At 41.8% G+C, this 14,294-nt stretch overlaps 1 protein-coding gene across 2 annotated transcripts; it reads right to left on the bottom strand.

Moving 5' to 3' along the window:
• Positions 1 to 314: 314 nt before the first annotated feature.
• Positions 315 to 9,985, bottom strand: PGAM5 (PGAM family member 5, mitochondrial serine/threonine protein phosphatase). 2 transcript variants are annotated; one of them, XM_066979149.1, is made up of 6 exons: positions 9,640 to 9,985; positions 6,257 to 6,435; positions 5,702 to 5,827; positions 4,496 to 4,584; positions 4,067 to 4,197; positions 315 to 2,125 (listed from the first exon to the last, which is right to left on the bottom strand). In XM_066979149.1, the coding sequence occupies exons 1-6, from the start codon at positions 9,909 to 9,911 to the stop codon at positions 1,975 to 1,977; spliced, it is 948 nt and encodes a 315-aa protein (XP_066835250.1). In that variant the 5' UTR covers positions 9,912 to 9,985; the 3' UTR covers positions 315 to 1,974. The 2 variants fall into 2 exon arrangements, with proteins under 2 accessions (XP_066835250.1, XP_066835249.1); XM_066979148.1 differs by having other exon boundaries at positions 4,067 to 4,200; positions 9,640 to 9,980.
• Positions 9,986 to 14,294: the final 4,309 nt, after the last annotated feature.

A 14,294-nucleotide genomic window follows, 5' to 3' on the forward strand; every position in this document is an offset into this window, starting at 1 on the left:
TACACACACACCCCTCAACTTAAGTGCCACGAAAACAATATAGCTAATTTTTGTACCTGTCCAAAGATGTTTGTACGCGCACTTGGGGCTACCACCACCAAGAATGGGGAGGGGGGGGAAGGGAATAAAAAGACGTTTCTTCCACATGTGTAAATAAAAAAAAGTGCACTTAACCTTGACCTTTAGAAGACTTGTTAACACCTCTGCAATATGTACACAGTGTGTGGAATTTTCATCTTACTTGCCTTGGTGTTCCTGTTCCATGTGCTGGTAAATGACACAGCATTTTACTATTCAACTGAAGGGACAAGAAAGAAAGACAGACCAGTTATTTTATTCAAAACTTTTAAAAAGTTAATAGACAAAAACTGATAAATTATTCTCATTGCATCAATGAGACGTACATCACAATGATTTCCTGCTGCTCCTGGGAAACTTGCACTACAATTACCGTATTTTGTTCCCTACCAGCCCCAGTTTCCTTTAAGTCATTCTGATGTAGCAGTCCTGTATGAAACGAGCCACTAAATCTTGTTGCTAGGTTCTGTGCCATGGTTATGCTTCACACAGCTCTGACAGAAGTGAGCTTGAGGTTTCTTCAAGATTTTTGGGATAAGAGAACCTATAAGACATGCAATGCCTTACTTTCACTGTACTGCAGCAGGTGCACTATCCATCACCAAGGCAGAGCATGCGTATGAAGAAACTTTTCAGTATTACAGGCATTGTGTGCTGAGTTATTAGCGTGGCTCAGGTGCCTATCAAACATCCTTAAACTTAAATGCTTCTGAGCCTTTCCCCCAAAAATGACTCTTAGTTCTCAACCACTTGCATTTTTCCTAGAACAAGTCCAGCAATGTTAAAGTTGTACAAGGGAGTAACTTAAAGCATTCTGCCTGATGTTTATACTCGCACTTTGCCTAGACAAAACATTCCACAGATCCTTTTTCACTATTCGAGCAACAGCAGCTTTAAGCAGCAGTTTGCTCCAACACTGCAGAACCTCTGACCTGCAGTGCCATTACCTTGAATTCAGTGCTGTTATTTCTCTACTCTGAAAGCATGGTACCAAAAATACAAAGCAAGGGGAGAAAGCAGGAAAAAAAAAAAATGAAAAAAGGCTCAACTCCTTGCAAAATCTAAGAGTAAGTAGAAGAACGCGCAGATAACTACTTTACATTCCTTCCATCTTACTGCTACAAAACTCACCCCTACATCCTTCTACAGACCAAGTCTTAATTAAACGGCTTTACAAGACTGAAAAACATTGTTCAGAACAGCTTAAAGTACTTACTGGGGATGCAGGAACACTTAATATAAGCAGCAGTTAATTCTAGCACCGCAGCTCTGAGGCAAATGGTTTTTTTACCCTCTTTTCTTTACAAGGTCCAGGCACAGTTTACACGAGCATTTAGGGGGTAGAGGGGAACAAGGAGACAACATAAACATACACCCTCAACAGCTTACAAATACTGAAGCCTTATCCCTTTGTCCTTCAAACAGCGAAATACCCTCAGTTCGTCACTTCCTCTGCAAGAGCTGGAACAAGCTGGCTCATCTTCAGTTTTAGCTGCAGTGTGATAAAGGCTGCTCTTTTCAGTTCCCGTATCATTATTTTCCTGCACAAGAAAAATATCCACAGGAGCAAGCTTTGGTTATAGAAATGCACAGGGGAATAAAAAGTCAGTGCTCTTGTAGCTGCTGAGCACACAGACATTCAATCTTTTTGTATTCCACAGATCAGCTTCAAGTTTTGGGGAATACTTGAGGACTGGACAGCTTCAGGCTTAGAAAGATTTCTTCTTTTCTGGACTGAAAGGCAGATATGAATAAGTATGAAGGAGGCAAGGGGCTAAAGGACATTTTAAGACAGCATCACATCTTAACAGATAAAAAACCTAGTGGTACTGTAGCTGAATGTACTAGTGCAAAGAGTCTAGAGGCAGCTCCTGGGTAGCCAGCTGTGTCACTCATTCAGGTGCGCGTGATTTTATCTGGAGGCATGAAACCTGTGTCACCCAGTGTTCGAAGTGCCACTCTTCCATTTGGCCGTATCACCAAGTGAGTTATACTGCCATTGTTAAGAGACATTCGCAACCAGCCTTCTGGGGGGAACTGCAATGCTCTATTAAGAAGAAAAAGAAAAAAGGAAAGAAACATTACTACTCATTCATCAACAGCTATATTAACATGAAGTTGGCAGCATCACCTTCTGTTCCAGATAAGGAAAAAAAAAAAATTGGTCGTTTTGCAGCTTGCATGCAAATGCTCCTACAGAGTCAGCTTTGGGAAAAAAAAAAAAAAAGTATTTTTCTTGTGCAATTGATACCAAACTGCAGTTTCGGTAACTGGACCAGCGTCAAGAATACACTTCCATAAGCAGATTCCAGCAGATGGACGTGATTAATATAGACAGGATTAATTCAAATTGACAGAAGGTAGAAGCTCTAATGTAGTCTGGTTGCTGGGAGTGCTCTGAGCAACCTAGTACCGAGCAGGATGACAGATGCTCTATGCGCACCTGGTCATTAGGCCAAGTGCTGTACAACAAAACCCCGCGCTGTTCAGGACAGGTAGAGCAGACAGCTCACTTCTCCCCAGTAATTCTCCCCAGCAGACCACAGGCATAAGCAGCACACTGCATGTATGCACCTACCTCTGTTGGGAAGGCTAAAATAGCGTAAGTAATAACACCAGAGAAGAGGGAATGATATACAGTTGGTTCTAGTTACCAGCACGTGCCTATAGAAAGAATTCACCAGAACTATTTTCCATCAGTGATATTGTTCCCCAGAAGAGAAAAAAGAGAGAACCTTGTGCTTTCTGTAGAAATACAGTCTCACGGGTCTTTTTAGTCTCCAGCTATTCTAAAATTCCTAACTGACCAGCCTCAGAGTTAAACCACTTGTAGTAAACAACTCAAGGAAATAAGTTGTCTCAAACATCTTTTGTCTTAGATACTGAGGAAAAAAATGGTTTCTGACTCTACAACTGTCCTTTAGAAAGTCTTAAAAAAAGTAAGTAACAGCTACAGGCAAGCTAAACTCAAAAGGAACTCTATATGGATTGCATGTAATTGTTAACAGATAGCCCATAATGGCAGATATCGAAGGTAAGGTGAAAAGAAGATGGAAGAAATAGCAATGAGAAAAAGTATAGAGTGTTTCAGAAAAAGCCTAGGTAGCAGAAAGACAATCTCTTTGGCACAGGGAAGAATACTCTGTGTACCTAATCAATAATTTTAAGTATAGCAATTTTGAAAAGCTCTAAAGCAGTCCACAGAGCAGACAGGCTAGCATATAACTAGCTCAGCTAAAATAAGCTAACTGAAATTGTTGCAGCTATTGATCAGATTAAAGTTTAATCATATCTATCCTGCTCAAGACAAATTATCTAACAGATACCACTTTGCTGATGAGGAGAAAGAATAAAGCAGATGCAGGTGACTGGATAGGGAGACAGGCAAAGATCCAGAACTGTTTTCTCCTTCATGGGACACCTTGATGTTAGTTGAAAGATGCCCTCTTCCCTACAATCCAATACTGGATGTTTTGCAAAAACACACTAATACAATTTGAACATAATACAAAAAAAATTCAACTAATAAAGAATTCCCAAAACCAAATCAATCTTTCATTATGTAAGATCAAAGTCACATCATCTCAAAGATGTGAGTCAGATGCTCTAGAGTCAGATCCAGTCAGATGCTCTATTTGTTGTCTTTTCCAACAGTCTACACAAAAGTATTATCTTCAGGATTGTGTGAAGCAGAAGCACGTGGTATTAAAGAGACTGTTCAGACACACAAAAAGGTATCAAGTCTCATTGATTTGGCCATTTTCACTTTCACTGTAAAGTGTTCTAACTTTCACGTATTTCCTGTATCTCCGAATTCGTCCTGTGAGGTTGCAGGAGCAGTTGCTCACAATGCAAGCAACTCATCTCCAACTACCTCAAACACACAAATCAACGGATCTCCAAGCTCAGCAGTACAATATGCCAACACAATTTCAGCAAAGCTATGAACTTTTAAAGAACAGAGATGAACATGCAATGCAACACGTACCTGCAGACAATGTAGCGGATCACGTTGGCATGACAGACAAAGATCTCGTAGCTGTCTTCTTCCTGCTTTGCATCAGCTCTATGAATAAAGTTTCGAAATGCAGCCTCAATTCGAGCTCCATCTTCGTAATACTGCTAATGGCACAGAGTTCAGAATTAAACATAACTCAGAGCAGCATGAGCCATTATCTGCGTTTGCAGATGGGCTACATCTTCTGACAATTTCTTCTTTAGAGGGGTCCACACTTGAGGCTCAACTAACACAGATTTTTAAGTTATTTCACTGGTTTTGTACACTTACGGAGGAGGAAGAAAGTATGCAATTATCTACGGTTTATGATGAAAAGCATCAGCTCAGATACCACAAGTTATAGCTTTTGTCAATTGAAGTATATTCAAAAAAATAAAAAAAAAGTAAGTAAAAAGTTACCACAGCTTCTGGTTTCCAGTGAGAGACTGGAGGGTCTGGTTCTATAGGCGCTCCCTCTCTCAGCAGATCAGTACTAATTTTTTTGACTCCTGAAATATTAAAATAGACATTCAGAAAGGAGTTGTTACTTCACATGTCCCTGCAAACAGACCCACAACTCCACAATAGATTTTTTTATACTCTTTGAGGAAGCCTTCCTCTCCACACTAAAGATATTTTAGTCTAAACATTTCCCATCAAGGTGTGTACATCTCTCCAACACAACTGTTTTGTCATCAACAAGGTGAAGTTTATTCCAACTGAGAACAAACAAGACAATTTGGCATAGCAAGTTGACTTCCCAGTCTGCTGCATTTTGAAGAAATGTATTTGTAAGGGTATTAATCTTAAATTATATGGCAATTAATGTTTACTAATTAGGCTAATTAATGTTAATGCTACACTTTTGATATGTTAATATTTATGTTTTAGTCTGAGGAAGGGGACTGCTCTTTTTAAACAGCAGCATAATCAAGAAAACAGATCAGTGAATATGTAAGAGAACTGACTTTTACCTAGTCATATCTGACTACATGCTAAAATAACAAAAGAATGCCCTAGATGGAACTATCTACAGTCAGCTATCTTTAAGTTTAGATTCTGGTATGTCTGAATGGCAGGAAAAAATAAACAACAACAAACAAAAAAACACATCCCAAAGCCCTACAAACAAAGGAGCCACTCTCACAAATTACAAAAATACATACCACCTTTGAGCATGCCACATCTTCCCCTGCAGGCAGGAGTAGCACAGCACACAATAAAGGCCTGTTAGCTAACCCACCGTTCATCACTACAAGAACTGGAGTTTAAGGCCCTCTTCTCACCTGCACTATTGCCCCCTGAGACCAGGTAAGGACTGAGACAACCCTGATGACCTGCAACAGTCTTTGCTTTACAAAAAGCCTAAGAGAAGAGTAACCAGGAGAGTTATCCGACATAGGAACACATACAGGCACCAGCCAGTAACTCAGAGGCAGCTCCCACTTATATTTTTAAAGATAAACTGGAAACCAGCAGAATTAGGGGTGTTTCTTTATAGACATTCACATAGGTCTAGAAGTTGGCTAATAATGGCTCAACTACACCTTAAGAATAAGCTTAAAATTTTACTGGAAGCAATTTTAAGAATGAGAAGATACTGAAAAATTAACAGAAGTCACTTACCTGGGAGGTATTTGCTTATAATTTCTGTTGTTTCAGTTGCTCTTGTCATGGAGGAGTGGATAATCTGATCAAATTTCAACCCCAAGCTTGCTAGCCTGCGTCCTGTCAATTCAGCCTGCTCTCGACCTTAAAAAAAAGGATAAATCAGGAAATTAACAAACACAACCCATTGTTTAAAGAGAAACCTAGCTCCATAACTACCTTTGAGATAAGATTAAGACAAAAGCTTTAGCCCTGGGGAATTACATCAGCTAGTGTGAAAATTTGCTGAAAAACCTTAAAAGAACAGGAAATTTCCTTTATGAAGTTTCTTTAGCATTAAGAGTTTTTCAAATGCCAAATAGCACGTTCTAATGTTTGGATTTAGAGGATCAAAAACTGAAAAAACAGATTTACTTGTACCATCTTTCTGACACAAAGGATCCAGAAAGTGGATTAAACTTTGGCAGTGAGACCAGAACAGAGCTGGGTTACCGACCCGTACTCATAAGGACGGCAGCACATGACAAGCACTTTTCTTAAAGTAAAAAGAATGATGTTTTTAGTAATACATACCAAGTGGGGTCAGAGTTCTATCTTTATCAGCCCGGCCATCTAAATTGTATTGAGAATGACGGATAAGGAAGATGTGCCTGGTGGCTTTTGCTTTGCAGTGATCTAAGCGGGAGGCAAGTTCTTCTTCCCCAGTTTCTTCATTTTTCTTCTTGAGGTTGATCAGAGCCAGTGGTTCACGTCTAAACACGCACATTTAAAACATCATTTGACAGATATATTCAACAGTTTCAAAAGCCACCTCTAAATGAATTCTAGTGATTAAAAAAAGCAAACAACGAAGAGAGTTAAATCCTAGTATAAACAGATGATGTCCACTAAAACACACAAAAGCTACAGTCTGTCTGGACAAGAAGATTATAAACATTACTGTGGTCTTTATATTGAACTCCTGATGATTTAATAATCGTTCTCAAAATTTTCACTGAAAAATCACAGGCACCCTGGTAGGTTATTTGACAAGAAAAAAACAACTAGGAATGACACCCAGGAAAAGAAAAAGAGGTACTGACTGATTACAAAGCAATGAAAATGTTTCATACCTATAAGGCCCTGTGATAAACTAAACCTACAAAATTTGCACTTTATCAATCACATTAGCAACAACAGCACAACAATATCCTAGAAATATTCCAGCTTTTTGAAATGCACCCAGAGAATTATTTTGTGCTTTACATTAGGTCATATCAGGTCTCTCCAGGAACTTGATTTTTTATTTTTAAGCTTGAAGCATTTGTTTATCCTTTCAACTTTTTAAATCACTCTCTCCCCTGAAGCCACTTTCATCCTTCTTCCATTTTGTCATGCCGCATACCAACCTCCCTCTCTGCACACCATCCATTGCCCTCCTCTTGCACATCACCCATTCCTCAAGAGGACACCAGGCAGAGCATCTTCCCCTTGTCCCCCCCATTGAGGCAGATTAGCGGCACAGATTTCCTGCTGCTAACACCAACGCTGCACTATCATCATCAACCCTGTCCAAATCTGCCTCAGATTAGTCCTCTGGTCCCCTCCCTGCACTGAGCCTCTACCCGTTAATACGAATCTGCTGCTATGTCTCTCCATCTCAGATTATAAAATCCTTTCCCTTGATCTTATTCCTAAAAGAACAGTTAAATTCATTTAATCCATCACAGATTTCGTTTCTTCCATTATTATAATTAAACCTGCTTCTTTATCTGTTTATCGATTTTTAATCAGGAGTATAATTTTATCCAGTCTGAGGCAAAGTAAGTTGGTCACAGAGAACTGCTGCCTCACATACCTGCAGTTCACAGCAAGGGTGGCGTTTGCCTTAGTAAAGACATGATTTCTGTTAAAGAATAAGGCTCAACACATCCCTTAAACCATTCCTAACATTCAGCAAAGCATCAAAAATGAAACATCAGTCCAGTAACAAGAAGTTCCGTTGCTATTTCACAGGATATGCCTTTTGATTCAGTAGACGTGATGTTGTTAGAAAGATACGTTAGAAAACTGAAAAAATGTCACAAAAATTCAAGCACATTTGTAAACTAACATAGGGATTAACTCACCTATGGCAGAAACGCCTGACAAGAAATACCTGAGCAAAGGTCCTCCCCTCTCATCCTTCAGCACCTCTGCAATTACTTTATGCTAACATGTGCTTTGAAAAGCAGCAGATGCTTTAACAAGTCATGAGGAGATAACCCAGCTTAACTACAGTTTTAGCATAAGCTGTTTTTAAAAGAAAAATATGAGCAGGAAAACTTTTAATACTGCTAAAGCTTATCTTCACTAGGTTCTTTTAGGCTGCTGAAATTCACAAGTTGGCAAATGGAGTTTTCTGTACTCCCTCCTAAAAAAATCCCCTAAGATCATAGCTTGACAGAACTTTGCAGAAAAGCAACAGCAATATCTAGGACCGTCTTTAAACGCAATTAAACAGCAAATGCCATTTAATCCACAGCAGTGCCCTTTTCACCTCTCTTCCAGGAAGCCCTGCATGTCACTGAAACACATCAGTCAGCCTGACAATTTTTTAAATTCTTGTAACACACTTAAAAATCCAGATATTTCGACTTTTATTCCTCATAAAACTATTTGCAAGAACCACTCAAAAAATGAAGCCATAAAATTTAGACAATAATGAAAAGCTTTTTTTCTCCTATCCCACACCAAGCTTTCCAGTTAATAGGAGCTTAATTAGAACACCTTTCACATATAGTGCTGGCAAGTGAAACGAAACTGTAACTAGTCTTCTCCAAAAACTGGACAGTACAACATGCTCCTGCACATACAGGAGACCCATGCAACACCCTGGGTGTATCACCTGATCAGATCAACAGGATGTCCGTAAATAAGGTATTTGCATTCTTCTGTTTCAAACTTCACAAGGACAGTTGTTAAAAGAATATTAATATATGTGGTTATCTGCTCACAGAACTGTTCCCCCAGCCTGCCCCCCCAGGAGAAGTGTATTTATAAGGCATTTAACAACCTCACACATTAAGTGTTTCTGTCAACCTCACCCCAAAGTCAAAAGTAAGATCTCAGCCAGGTATTGCCAAAGCCACACAACAGGTGGACAATGTGGAACAGACAAACGGAACAAGCTTGCGATGATTATTTGCATAACACACTTCCACTGTTTGCACACTCTAACAAATGGTGACGTAGAACATTGCCCTTAGCTGCTATTAAATGTCATCCAGCTGCGTTTATTCGAGCAGTTGTGACAGCTCCATCAGTTATAACTCAACCCCTGCTTCCTGACCTGGTAGCGCCGAGGTGCTGCCGGCACAGGCACACAGCGAGGTCACAGCACTCGGACTGGACCCGAGAACCCCTGCACAGAGCCAGTCCTTAGCAGGAGCAGAAAGGCCAGGACCTGCAGCTAAACAGGCAGCTTCAGCACCTACCTCAGGGTGACTTTTTTACACGGTATAACCTTATTTAATGAAAGTCGGTTTTATTTTTGCAATTGGGGTGTAAAGGCCACTATTTATACAGGCATTTCATACTAGAGCATCACAAAAAAAAGAGAAAAACGATAATAATAAAAAAGCCAGGATACAATAAGAGTCTGTTAGTGCTTAAGTTTCGTTTTACCACGATTAAACCGGAGCCTGACACAAGTCTCCCCGGGGCAATAATCCCACCAGCCGGAACCTAACCGAGCCCAAGTTCAGCCCACACACTCGCACCCCCTCCCCAGCCCCTCAGAGCCCCGGTACCCCTCTGGCGGCTCAGCCCCACGCCGGACCCGGCCCTGTCAGCGCCGAGGGCAGCGCCCGGGCCGGCCGCGCTTCCCCTCCCCGCGCTGAGGCGAGCGGCGCCCCGCGGGCAGCTCCCCCCGGGACGGCACCGGGCCACGCGCTCCACCCCCCCCCCGACGCCTCCCCGTCCCCCTGGCCGCGCACCTGTCCCAGTTGCTGTCCCAGTAGCCGCCGGTGCCCCCCGCTCTCTCGATCCAGCCGGCGGCCGGCGGGCAGGAGGCGGCGGCGGCGGGCGGCAGCAGCAGCAAGCCCTGAGGCGCGGCGGGAGCGGCGGGCACGGCGGCGGTCCCCGGCCGCGGCTCGGCGTCGCCTCCCCCGCTCCGAGCCGGCGGCTTGCCCACGGCAACGGCGGAGAAGAGGACGGAGCCCCCGGCCAGCCCGCAAGCGGCCAGCGCCAAAGCGCGGCGGAACGACATGGCGGCGGCGGCGGCCGCGTGCCTCGCCTCGGCCTCGGAGCGGCCCCGCCCCGCACGGAGCGCGGCGGGAGGCGGGGGGCGAGGCTCCGCCGCGGGCTCCCCTCAGGAGGGAAGGCCCCGGCCCGGCCCCGGCCCGGCACCGGCCCCGGCCCCGGCCCGCTCCTCCCGGCTGCGTGTGGGGAAGGGCCCGGTGCGGTGCCCCGAAATGGCGGCGGAGCGTGGAGGGGCTTCCCCGGCGCTGGGAGAGGAGGGCCGAGGGAGGCTTGGCCTCGGTGGGATGCTGTGGTGGTGGGGAATGCCCGCAGCAGGGCAGCTATATGGCTCAAAGGAAATATATCCCATGTAGGTCAAAGGAAAAGAATGTTAATTAATGGTTCGCGGCGACGTGAGCTGCTTTTAAATTACCGTGCTTGGGTGCCACTAAAGTCCATCCGTAATAGCATGTATTTCTGCACCAGTCAATTTAGCTTGCAGCAATCATGTATTACTTCATATGTACTTCCTTCTGTTGTTTTCTGAATCAAGGAAAAAGGAAAATAAATTTCTGTTGTTCAACCGATAAATTCGTCTTTTTTAAAAAAAAATAAAAAAAAACCGCTCCCCTTTAAACCTCACCCCAGAAAAGCAGAGATTTTTACCCCCCAAAAAGAGACTACCAGTAATCTGTGCAGTCTGCTAGTCTGCTATTGGTATTCATTTTTATGCAGAAAGCACTCAAATTCTATATATATATAAATCTATATGCAATATTATTTTAACAGTTACACATTTTCTAACAAATAGCCATAGCAGAGATTGCTCCCTTTTCCATGTCTTTACATGTCTGTGTTCCCAAAGACCTATCAGGAACCATTAAAATGAAAAAATGAGTTGCCATAGCTCAGTTAGGGTTGTTGGTTGGGATTGGGGTTTGTTGTTTTTTGTTTGTTTGTTTGTTTTGAGGCACTAACTTCAGCGTTTTCTTACATCACTGAAGTGAGTACCATTTTATGAGAAACTAATTTAGGATTTGATACTGCAACTATGACACGTTGGCTCTTAACAGCATACAGACATATTTTTCTTGAGAAGTTAAATTCAGTCTCGTGCTATTTATCAAACGACATTACTTGGTAAGTTTAAGGAACGTGCACTTTTCTCTTTCCTACCATGCCAGATAATATTGCTTAGCCAAAGCTTCCTGTAAATGTGATTTAATTGCTAAATTTCAAATATCTCATGATCAATACTTTAGAGCTTTGTAAAAATTTATTTGCAAGCTAAAAAAACGCAGAAGCCTTGGGGAAAGGTAAGCAGAGCCTGCCCCTCCCACACCCTTTTTTTTTCTGAGCTGACATCCAAAATTCATCACTGATTTCTACCTGTTAAATTCAGAGTTTCGCAAATGCTGACAGAAATCCTATTGAATCTGTGTCTCAGGATACCGGCAGATTTTAGAGATGCCATTACTCAGATTTTGCATAGTTAGGTATGCATTCTTATCATTCCCATCCACCTGTTGAAACCTCACCTCCCTGCCCACATTCCCCATACTGCAAATGGCACTATTCATGTTATTCCACTTATATGCCAGCTGGGTCCAGAGTTTCCAACAGCCAGATTTCAGTCAGTGTGACTCCAGAATAACTGCAGCTAGAGCCTCTTTCCTCTCCACAACCACCACAAATCTGTTCTGCCTGCTCTCGGGGCTAACGCGCTCCTCATTCTGCGGGACTTAACAGCTGAACAACAAGCACACTGGGCCTGCTAAAGAAGTTAAACCAATTTCCAGCTTTCTCAACTGAGTGTCTTTCCCCTGTCCACCACTTTGTGTCTCTGCCTCACGCATGTATGGTGTGGACAGAGAAATAGATCTGACTGTATTACAGGTCCTTTCACTCTTGAACATTTTGCAGATCAGCCATGGCCCCCGCAGGGCAGACAAATGAATCAGAAATCCTGATTAAAATTGCTACAGACTAGATCTAGATTTTTATTATTTTTCTTTAGTTCAGCTTGGAACTAGCCTAGAGGCAAGTGTGTGTATTTATGCTATATTTATGCTGTGTATGTTCTTTCTTATCAAGAGCCCAAAATGAAAAAGTTTATTTTCAAAACTTCACATCTGAATCTTCATAAAGAGCACTGTTCTTTTTCCCCAGCTGTCAGTCATATAGCTTCCTGCAGATGACTTCTAAATCTTTTCCTGCATAATTCCTTTTCTTTTATGCACCATAACACTCTTTTTCCTTTAACTGTCCAAATTGTATCCTATGTCTCTTCCCCTGCAATCTGCGCTCTAACCTGGAATCCCAGCTCATGCATTTTACCTCTAACAACTCATGGAAGAGGGAAGCCTGAGCAAGATGTCTGCACATATCAAAATTGCACTGGTACCATCCCGTGCTTGAGGGCAGGGACAGGTAGAAGCTGGATGGGACAAACACTACAATTCCTAAAGAGTCTCTGAGTTGCTTGAACTGAGGTCTAAAATTATATGTCTCAGTTTGCAATTTCAGTGTTACTCAAGACGCACCGATTGCACAAAATGTCCAACACTTGAGATCAAAATCCCAGTTTAGACAAAGGGAAGTTTGCCGAGTGCACAACTGGCACCAGCTGACACCAGGGCTGAGCTTAGACCACTGTCAGAAAAGTTTCAGACTGTTGTTAAGCAGTAATTAAACCTGTTTCCTCAGCAAAAATGTTTTGCTGAACATCTGGTAAATCTCACTGCGCTAGAACAGGAAAGTGGATAATATTGATTGTTTGCCTCAGTGCTGCATTTTGGATGTCATTCTTCTGTGATAACACCACCATCAGAAATCTCCTGTGCGGATGCTTACATTCCGCAGTTTATTTTTGGTTGCCTTTGGTACTATTATACACTTTACGTGCAAAAGTCTTTTGAGATTATCTTAGATTTTGATGAGTAAGTCCAAAAACATTATTTTAAATTATTTACTGTTTTGTTTGTAAAGCTTGCAATTCAATTAGGTAAAAAACAAAACAAAACAAAAACAAACAAACAAACAAAAAAAACCACTCTGGAATAATTTGTTGAAGTGTTACCACTAGCTCCATCATTAGTTCTGCATTACTTTAATAATTACTTAACTTCTCACTCTTTTTTGTATAGGTAGGGGCTGTTGTTGTTTTTTGTTTGTTTTTAATATTCATATTGCTACTATTCTAATCCAGTTTTATTGTGTTGTGTTTCATCTGTGAACAGAAAATCCACCTAAGAGGATAACAACCAACTGATGGTACCCACTAATGGAATTATCCTGTTAGCTAAAACAGTAAATGTTTGTGCTATTGATGCCATAGGTCCGATACTCAGGGATGACCCCCAGTGGGGTTATTCCATTTCTGTGGCTAGATGCAGAGATACCTTCAAGCCAGGTGCCCAAGGCTAAGATGGCCTATTAACTATGTTGTGACTGGAATAAAGCAAAACTGAAATCAGAAAGCCAGTACGGTTCTCAGAAAACCTAGTATGGATGGCACCTGACAAATTATGTTGCTTTCCCCTGGCAGGCAGAAAAATCTTATGGCAACAGCAGGAGCAACAGCAGTTCTCGGGGGTAACTTCACTGCACAAGGAATACGAAGAACTTCTGTTTTCTGGATGGGACCTGGATCACTGCAGGGATGCGTCATTGCTTGGATGTTTTACCATTAGCTACAGGGAGAGCACGAGCATGTCTCTAGCCTAAAATTGGCAAGTGAAATTTATGAACTTTCAGGCATTTTTTTAAAACAAAAAGTAATAAAAGAGCATTTGAAATGAAGAAAATGTGTTTTTGAAAAGCCTATTCCATGACCCCAGGCACATTTACTCACGATGTATCATCTTCCCACTGTAACAAATACAGCTGTAAATTTATTAGCAAAAGAGAGAAACAGAAGAGAGAGAGAGAAAAGGAAACTTTAGGTCATTGGATCCAAATGTATTCAGACATATACTGTGGGCTTACTGCTGGCTTTCTTAAAGGAAATATTGATGTCATCCTGGCTTCCCACAGATCCAGCAAAATTTAAATGATACGCTAGTTTAAACTATTGGGTTATAAAATGATGTCTACTTAAGCTCACTTAATACATTTTTAGAGAGCACGAATACTGCTTTTAAGCAACATTGGTTTGCATGACTTAACCAGCTAAAAAAAAAAAAAAGTAATTTGAAGCTGTGATAGTGGCTTTGTGACCACATCTGACTGCTTCGCTGAAGAGTTTAACACAACTGTGCAAGTACTGTGTTGGTTAAATACAGTGCAAAATCTAGGGAGATTTTGCTATGAAAGGAAGTTTACATACATTTATGCTCTCAGCGATTCAGATCTTGAATTTAATCTAGGTGTTGCGAATCACACACTAGAAGATCCTTCAGCTGTCTTTTGG

Source organism: Anser cygnoides, chromosome 17, assembly GCF_040182565.1.
Source record: "Anser cygnoides isolate HZ-2024a breed goose chromosome 17, Taihu_goose_T2T_genome, whole genome shotgun sequence".
In the NCBI taxonomy this organism is placed as follows: Eukaryota; Metazoa; Chordata; class Aves; order Anseriformes; family Anatidae; genus Anser; species Anser cygnoides.